Source organism: Aotus nancymaae, unplaced genomic scaffold, assembly GCF_030222135.1.
Source record: "Aotus nancymaae isolate 86718 unplaced genomic scaffold, 86718_ANA_hifiasm-v0.15.2.pri h1tg000155l, whole genome shotgun sequence".
Classification (NCBI taxonomy): domain Eukaryota; kingdom Metazoa; phylum Chordata; class Mammalia; order Primates; family Aotidae; genus Aotus; species Aotus nancymaae.
In genome coordinates, this window is record NW_026988570.1 from 71,653 (window position 1) to 81,097 (window position 9,445).

The 9,445-nt window shown below is 39.4% G+C and overlaps 1 protein-coding gene across 2 annotated transcripts; it reads left to right on the top strand.

The window, feature by feature from the left end:
• Positions 1–348: 348 nt before the first annotated feature.
• LOC135272921 (immunoglobulin-binding protein 1-like) lies at positions 349–1,715 on the top strand. 2 transcript variants are annotated; one of them, XM_064371642.1, is made up of 2 exons: positions 353–834; positions 1,111–1,372. In XM_064371642.1, exons 1-2 carry the CDS (start codon positions 353–355, stop codon positions 1,370–1,372), a joined length of 744 nt encoding a protein of 247 aa, XP_064227712.1. The 2 variants fall into 2 exon arrangements, with proteins under 2 accessions (XP_064227711.1, XP_064227712.1); XM_064371641.1 differs by having other exon boundaries at positions 349–1,715.
• Positions 1,716–9,445: the final 7,730 nt, after the last annotated feature.

Below are 9,445 nucleotides of genomic sequence, written 5' to 3' on the forward strand. Positions count from 1 at the left end.
GTCTGAGCTCCCGAGAGGGAAGGGGGTGCGTCGGAGGTCTCTGTGAGGGAAGGGGGTGTGTCCGAGGTCTCCGCTACGCAACCAGCCTTACATCCATCACCTTATATCTTTATCTTTTCTTTACACTTTTTTATTCTCCTCTAGCTATTTTGAAATGTATGAACAATTAATGTTATTGTTAATATAGTCATCTTACTGACTTACAGAATGCCAAGTTATATTTCTTCTAAGTGTATATTTGTATCCATTAATCAACCTCTCTTCATCCTCCTCCCCCCAGTACTCTTTCCAGCCTCTGGTAACCACCAGGCTACTCTAGCTTTATAAGATCTACTTTTGCTCCCTCCTCAAGATGGCCGCTGAAGACGAGTTACTGCTGCCGCGGCTCCCAGAGCTATTCAAAACCAGCAAACAGCTGCTAGATGAAGTAGAAGTAGCGACTGAACCCGCTGGTTCCCGGATAGTCCAGGAGAAGGTGTTCCAGGGCCTGGACCTCCTTGAGAAGGCTGCCGAAATGTTAAAGCAGCTCGACTTGTTCAGCCGAAATGAAGATTTGGAAGAGATTGCTTCCACTGACCTGAAGTATCTGTTGGTGCCAGCATTTCAAGGAGCCCTCACCATGAAACAAGTCAACCCCAGCAAGCGTCTAGATCATTTGCAGCGGGCTCGAGAACACTTTATAAACTACTTAACTGAGTGCCGTTGCCATCATGTGGCAGAGTTTGAGCTGCCCAAAACTAAGGACAACTCAGCTGAAAATCACACTGCTGATTCCTCCATGGCTTATCCTAGCCTCGTTGCTATGGCATCTCAAAGACAGGCTAAAATAGAGAGATACAAGCAGAAGAAGGAGTTGGAGCATAGGTTGTCTACAATGAAATCTGCTGTGGAAAGTGGTCAAGCAGATGATGAGCGTGTTCGTGAATATTATCTTCTTCACCTTCAGAGGTGGATTGATATCAGCTTAGAAGAGATTGAGAGCATTGACCAGGAAATAACGATCCTGAGAGAAAGAGACTCTTCAAGAGAGGCATCAACTTCTAAGGCATCTCACCTGGAGAGGCCTCCAATGAAACCCTTCATTCTCACTCGGAACATGGCCCAAGCCAAAGTATTTGGAGCTGGTTATCCAAGTCTGGCAACTATGACGGTGAGTGACTGGTATGAGCAACATCGGAAATATGGAGCATTACCAGATCAGGGAATAGCCAAGGAAACACCAGAAGAATTCAGAAAAGCAGCTCAGCAACAGGAAAATCAAGAAAAAAAGGAGGAAGACGATGATGAACAAACATTGTACAGAGCTCGGGAGTGGGATGACTGGAAGGACACCCATCCTAGGGGCTATGGCAACCGACAGGACATGGGCTGATTTTCCCACAACACCAAAGGACTGCAGGGTGCACACCTCCCCTGCCAAGAAAAATCATACAGTCCTCCCCTCCCTGGGCTCCTGCTTCAACTATGTACAACAAAGGCAAAGATGCTAAATCTTGCTTTGCATTCAATAAAGTGTCAAGTGATTAAGTGTGTATTTGTATCCTAGGTGATGTGAACCAGCAGTCTTGTTCTGGCATCATCATCCTCATCATGTTGTATTCTAATTTCTTAAGTAGAAAGAAAAGAGTGCTGAGAAATGGCTCTGTATAATCAATGGCTGTCTGAATTCTCTGAAAAAATAAAAGTCCCCTCTATTACATGAGCCTGTGCAGAAAAAAAAAAAAATAAGATCTACTTTTTTTTTTAGCTCCCACATATGAGGGAGAACATGCAATATTTGTCTTTCTGTGCTTGGCTTATTTCACTTACCAATATAACCTTCAGTTCTACCCCTGTTGCTGCAAACAGCAGGACTTCATTCTTTTTTATGGATGAATAATATTTCATTTTGTATATATAGTACATTTTCTTTATCCATTCATCCATTGATGGACACTTACATTGGTTCTCTGTCTTGGCTATTGTGAATAGTGCTGCAAATGAACATGGGAGTGCAGCTGTTTCTCTGATATATTGATCTCCTTTCTTTCATATGTATACCCAGTAGCGGATTTGCTGGATCATGTGGTAGTTCTATTTTTAGTTTAGTGGGTTTTTTTTGTTGTTTGGTTTTTTTTTTTCTTAGGCACCTCCATACTATTTTCCATAGTGGCTGTACTAGTTTGTATTTCCACCAACATTGTTCAAGGGTCCCCCTTTATCCACATCCTCACAAGGATCTGCTATTCCCTGTCTTTTTGATAAAAGTCATTCTAACTGGGTAAGTTGATATCTCATTGTGGTTTTGATTTGTATTTATCTGATGATTAGCGATGTTGAATATGTTTTCATTTACCTATTGGCCATATTTTAGGAAATATCTGTTCAGATATTTTGCCCATTTTTAAGTTGGATTATTTCATTTTTTTGTTATTAAATGGTTTGAGCTCCTTGTATATTCTGGTTATTAATCCCTTGTCAGATGAATAGTTTGTAAATATTTTCTCACATTTTATGGATTGTCTGTTCACTTTGTTGATGGTTTCCTTTGCTGTGCAGAAGTTTTTAGCTTGACGTAATCCCATTTGCCTATTTTCCCTTTATTTTGCTTGTACTTTTGAGGTCTTACACAAAAAATGTTTGACCAGACCAATGTCCTGGAGTATTTACCCAATGTCTTCTTCTAATAGTTTTAAAGTTTCTGGTCTTAGAGTTAAGTGTTTAATCCATTTTGACTTGAGTTTTGTGTATAGTGAGAGATAGGGGTCTAGTTTTAGTCTTCTGCATGTGAATATCCAGTTTTCTCAGCACTATTTATTGAGGAAAGTGTCCTATCCCTACTATATGTTCTTGGTGACTTTGTCAAAAATTAGTTGGCTGCAAACGTGCGAATTTGTTTCTTGGTTCTCTATTCTATTTCATTGGTTGGTCTATGTATCTGTTTTTAATGCCAGTACCATGCTGATTTGGATACTGTAGCTTTGTTGTATATTTTGAAGTCAGGTAGTATGATGCCTCTAGCTTTGTTCTTTTTGCTCAGGATTGCTTTGGCTATTTGGTGTCTATTGTGGTCCCATATAAATTTTAGGATTTGATTTTTATTTCTATGAAAAATGTAATTGTTATCTTGATAGGGATTGCACTAAATTCATACATTTCTTTGGATAGAATTGTCATTTTAACATGATTAATTCTTCTAATCCATGAGCATGGAATATTCTGCCAATTTTTGATATCCTGTTTAACTTCTTTCATCAGTGTTTTACAGTTTTTCTTATATTGATCTTTCACATCTTTTGTTAAACTGATTCCTAGGTATTTTATATTCTTTGTAGCTCTTGTATGGGATTGCTTTCTTGATTTCTTTTTCAGATTGTTCACTGTTGGTGTGTATAAATGCTACCACTTTTATTTGTTGATTTTGTATCCTGCATTTTACTGAATTCATTTATCAGTTCTAAGAGTTTTTTGGTGGAGTCTTTATGTTTTCCTAAGTATAAGACCATGTTGTCTATGTATGAAGCTAATTTGACTTCTTCCTTTACAATTCTGAATGCCCTTTATTTCTTTCTCTTGTCTAATTGCTCTGGTCAGAATTTCCAGTATTGTGTTGGATAAAAGTGGGCATTTTTGTCATGTTCCAGATCTTAGAGAAAAGGTTTTCAATTTTTCCCCATTCAATATGACTTTGACTGCGGGTTTGTCATATATGGCCTTTATTATTTTGAGGTATGTTTCTTCCATACCCAGTATGTTGAAGGTTTTCATCATAAAGGGGTGTTAAACTCTATTGAATATTTTTTTTAGCATCTGTTGATATCATACGGTTTTTATCCTTTTTCTGTCAGTGTGATGTATCACATTTGTTGATTTGTGATACAAACCACAAATTTTGATGTTGAACCATCCTTGCATCTCTGGCATGAATCCCACTTGATCATGGTAAATGAGCTTTTCAATGTGTTGTTGAATTCAGTTAGATAGTATTTTGTTGTGGATTTTTGCATCTATGGTAATTAGCTATATTTGCCTGTAGCTTTTTGTTGTTGTTGTGTGTCCTGGTCTGGTTTTGGTATCAGGGTGATATTGGCCTGGTAGAATGATTTTGGAAGAACTTCCTCCTCTTCAGTTTTTAAAAAGAGTTTGGGTAGAATTCGTCATTGTTCTTCTTCTTTTTTTTTTTTTTTTTTGAGACGGAGTTTCACTCTTGTTACCCAGGCTGGAGTGCAATGGTGCGATCTCGGCTCACCGCAACCTTCGCCTCCTGGGTTCAGGCAATTCTCCTGCCTCAGCCTCCTGAGTAGCTGGGATTACAGGCGGGCGCCACCACACCCAGCTAATTTTTGTATTTTTAGTAGAGACGGGGTTTCACCATGTTGACCAGGATGGTCTCGATCTCATGACCTCGTGATCCACCCGCCTCGGCCTCCCAAAGTGCTGGGATTACAGGCATGAGCCACCACGCCCGGCTGTTCTTCTTTAAATGTTTGGTAGAATTCAGCAGTGAAGCCATTAGGTCTTGGACTTTACTTTGGTGGGAGACTTTTTATTATAGCTTTGATTCTGTTGCACTCATCATTGGTTTGTTGACATTTTCTACTTCTTCATGGTTTAATCTTGGTAGACTGTATGTGTCCAGGACTTTATTCTTTCTATGGTTTTCCATTTGTTGGTGTATAGTTGTCTGTAATAGTCTTTAATGATTCTTTGTATTTCTGTGTTCTCAGTTGGTATATCCCCTTTTTTGTTTCTGATTTTATTTACTCTGTCTTTTTTTCTCAGTCTAGCTAAAGGTTTATTGATTCAGACTGGGGTGTGTGTGTGTGTGTGTGTGTGTGTGTGTGTGTGTGTGTATGTGTTTGAGTCGGGGTTGGTCTCTGTTGCCCAGGCTGGAATGCAGTGACAAGATCTCAGCTCACTGCAGCCTCTGCCCCTGGGCTCAAGTGATCCTCCCACCTTGGCCTTCTGAGTAGCTGGGACCACAGGTGCGCACCACCATGTCTGACTAATTTTGGTTTTTTTGAAGAGGCAGGGTTTCCCCATGTTGCTCAGGCTATTCTTGAACTCCTGGGCTCAAGCAAACCATCCACCGTATCCTCCCAAAGTGCTGTGATTACAGGCATGGGCTCCCACACCTGGCCTCAGACTGTTCTTAACCTGTGGAAAAAGTAAATTCATCTCATTAAAGAGAAAGAGTAACATATATGCCACAATGTTGGTGATTTGCCACAACTAGGCATGGTACCAGACAAAGAAGGCCAGGGAGGCCAACCTTGTACCGAGCACACAGCACCAACCAAGAGCAGTCCAGTTTTATGGGGGTTGGGGCAGCCAGCCTCTAAGTTGTCCTCAGATAGTCCATCTCCTAGTATTCACATCTTTGTGTCCCTTCTACATTATAAGCATATTAGTGTTTGTGACAGATAGAATATGGTGAGGTGAGATAGATCACTTCCAAGATTAGGTTAAAAATACACTGTGGGCCCTATTTCCCACTCTCTCTCCTCCATCTCCCTCCCCCTCTGTCATAACTCTCTCTGGGGAAATCAGATGCCATGTTGTAATAATTATGATAATATTTTGTTATTATTCAGTATCTAAAATATGTTGCAGGCACTGTGCTAGGCACCTTACAAGTACTTTTCCAGTTAATACCATTATTATTCTATAAATATTACAAGGAAGAAAATGAGGCCTCAAGAAGTGAAGTAACTTGCTCAGAAGTTGGTCCCAACCTCTTTTGACTCCAAAGTCCATGCTCCTAGTCATTCTCAGTGTGTAGGGCAATTGTGGCAAAAGAGAACAAAATCAGAACCCAAGCAATTTACAATTTAGTAAGTGAGATGAAGCATGCACAAAGGAAACAATTAGAGAAAAATTACAAATGAAAATACAAATTTGAGATAATTTGCCCTCCCTACTCCCTTAAGCTATAATGACTAGAGGTGCTAAGGAAATAGGAATGTGGGGTAAGGGGAATAATCAGGAAAAATTTCTTAGAAGAAGTCGGTTTTGATTCAGATTTAGAATGGAAGGCAACTGAAAATACCATCTGAGCTGGTTCCAACATTTATAGACCCAAGGAAAATCCAAAGTCAACAGCATCTCTTTTACCTAGTATTTCCCTAATGCTTATCTGCCTCCAAGGTCAAGTCCTAGTTTTGATATTGTACAATAGCTATGCAAGTTGTTACCATTGGGGAAAACTGAAAAAAGGGTATATGTGACCTTCTGGTATTTTTTTTTTTACAATTTTCTGCAAATCTTTCATCTCAAAATTAAAAGTTTTTTTTGGGGGGGGGTGATATAACTATTTCCCAAATGTGTCAATCAGCTGTCTATTGGCTTTTAACTCCATTAGCGTCCCTTGTGTGAGTCTCCGTATCATAGGACGGCTGGAGGCCTGCAAACCACATTTCCTAGACTCTCTTTTCAGTTGATTTTAGGTTCTGCCAGTGGGAGTCACTCACTGGTAGTCAGCTGGAAGATGATGAAAGTCACGGGCTTTTTCTTTTATTCTTGAGGCAGCAGTGTATCCCAGCAGCCTCAGTAGCCCAGTGATTGTGCGTCCTGGAAAACACCTTTCCTTTTCTTTCTCCAGGTTAGGTGGATGGTAGCACCCTGCAATTACTGATCTTTGGGAATCTCCTTTCCCCTTTTAACCTTCAGCACTTCCAACATCTTTTAAAAACACTCTATTGAGATATAATTTACATGCAATAAAGTTCATCCATTATAAGTAACTTTGCAAAAATTTTGGCAAATTCATGTGACCATCACTATAACTTAGTTTTAGGATGTTTCATCACTCCCTAAAAATTTCCTCATGTTCCTCACGTCTGTTTATGGTTAATTTCCACTCTTACCTCCAGCCCTCTGGAACTACTCTCCTGCTTTCTGCCTCTTTATATTTCTATTTTCTGAATATTTTATATAAATGGAATTTACAAAGTGTCATCTTTTGTGTCTGGCCTCTATCACTTAGCATAATGTTTTCGAAGTTCATCCATGTGTTAGCACACATCAGCAGTTTGTGCCTTTTAATTGTGGCACAGTATCCCACTGTAGGAAAATACTATATTTTGTTTACCTCTTCATCAGTTGATGGGCCTTTGTGTTTCTAGTATTTGGCTATTAGAAATAATTCACAGATATGTCTGTATGTGGACATACGTTTTCATTTCTTTGGGGTAAATTCCTAGGAATGGAATTGCTGTATTGCATAGTAAATTTATGTGTAACTTTTTAAGACACTGCCAAACTATTTTCCAAAGTGGATCTACCATTTTTAAATTCTCACCAGCAATGCACAAGGGGTACAGTTTCTCTGCATCTTTGATAAGATCTGGTACTGTCCGTCTTTCTTATTATAGTTGACAAGCATCTGTGTAGTGGTATCCAGTGGTTTTAATTTGCATTTCACTGAAGATTATGATGCTATTGAGTATCTTTTCATGGCTATTTGCTTATTAGCCATTTGTCTTCTTTCTTTGGTGAAATGTCTATTAAATGTTATGCTTGTTTTTAATTGGCTTGACTTCTTGTTGTTGAGTTGTATGAGTTCTTTATATATTTTGGATACAAGCCCCTTATCAGATATATGTCTGGTAAACATTTATCCCAGTCTGTGGCTTAAAAAAAAAATCTTTATGGTATCTTCTATAGTGCAAAAATTTTAGATTTTGATGAATTCTAATTTACTTATTTTTTGTTTTATAGATTGTACTTCCGGTGTTATATTTAACAACTCCTTGCTCAACTCAAGATGATGAAGTTTTTCTCCTTCTCTTCCTAGAAGTTTTGTAATTCTAGCTTGTACATTTAGGTATATAATCCATTTTAGTGAATATTTGTGTAAAGGACAGAGTCTAATTTCTTTTTTTCAGTCAATATCCAGTTGTCCCAGACTATTTGTTAAAATATTTTCCTTTCTATGTTAAATTTTCTTGGCAACTTTGTTGAAAATCAATCCTTTCACCTCAGCCTCCCAAGTAGCTGGGACTACAGGCACACATCACTGCGCCTGGCTCCACACTTTCATTTTGAAGGATACTTTTAAATTCTGGATATAGAATTCTTGGATAATTGTTGGTATGTTCCCCAGCACTTAGTATTTTGTACAACTACCTTCTGGCCTTATTTTTGAGGAGAAGTAGCTGTTAATGGTATTAATGTCCCCTATACCTTTTGCTTTCAGTAATAAAAGAGTTATTGGCTTTCAACAATTTGACTGTAATGTGTCTAGGTGTGGTTCCCCTACTTGAAGTTTGCTGAATTTCCCTTTTTTTTTTTTTTTTTGAGATGGAGTCTCACTCTGTTGCCCAGGCTGGAGTGCAATGGCGCGATCTTGGCTCACTGCAACCTCCACCTTCTGGGTTCAAGCAATTCTCTGCCTCAGCCTCCCGAGTAGCTGGGATTACAGGTGCCTGTCACCATGCCAAGCTAATTTGTTGTATTTTTAGTAAAGACGGGATTTCACCATCTTGGCTAGGTTGGTCTCCAACTCCTGACCTCATGATCCACCTGCCTCGGCCTCCCAAAGTGCTGGGATTGCAGGCGTGAGCCACTGTGCCTGGCGAAGTTTGCTGAATTTCTTGGATCTGTAGGTTAATGTTTCCATTATTTGGAGAAGCATTCAGCCATTGTTTATTCAAATATGTTTTTCTGCCCTTTCTTCCTCTCTCATCTGAAATGCCTGTTAAGTGCAGGTACACTAGATATCCAACAGGTCTTCAAGGCAGTGTTCACTTTTCTGCAGTCTTTCCTCTCTTTGTTGTCTAAGACGGATAATCTATCTTGATCTATCTTCAAGTTCACTGATTCATTCTTCTTCCATCTTAAATCTTCTGTTGAACTCCTCTAATGAATTCTTTACTTTGGTTATTGTACTCTTCAACAACACATTTTTATTTTTAATATATTTTTTAAAGAGAGGGTCTTGCTTTGTCACCCAGGCTGGAGTGTAGTGGCACTATCATAGCTCACTGCCACCTCAAATTCTTGGGCTCAAGGGATCATCCTGCCTCAGCCTCCTGAGTAACTGGGACCACAGGCATACGCCATGACACCTGGCTAATTTTTTTTTTTTTTTTGGTAGAGATGGGAGTCTCACCATCTTGCCCAGGCTGGTCTTCAACTGCTATGCATAGCTTAGCAGTCAGTCAATTATTAGATAGTGTCCAAATACCTCAAGCCAATGAGATTTGCATCCTCCACTGATGCATTTGAGTATGGATAGGGGACCACATTAAAAATTTAGGCTGTTGGGGCCAGGCCTGTAATCTCAGCACTTTGGGAAGTTAAGGCAAGTAGATTATTTGAGGCTAGGAGTTCGAGACCAGCCTGGCCAACATGGTGAAACCCCATCTCCATGAAAAATACAAAAATTAGCCAGGCAAAGTGGCACACCCCTATAATCCAAGCTCCTCAGGATACTAAGACAAGAGAAGCACTTGAACCCAGGAGG

Bases quoted from the DNA above. Each gene is read 5' to 3' on its own strand.
- LOC135272921 (XM_064371641.1), top strand. From the start codon at position 353: ATGGCCGCTGAAGACGAGTTACTGCTGCCGCGGCTCCCAGAGCTATTC.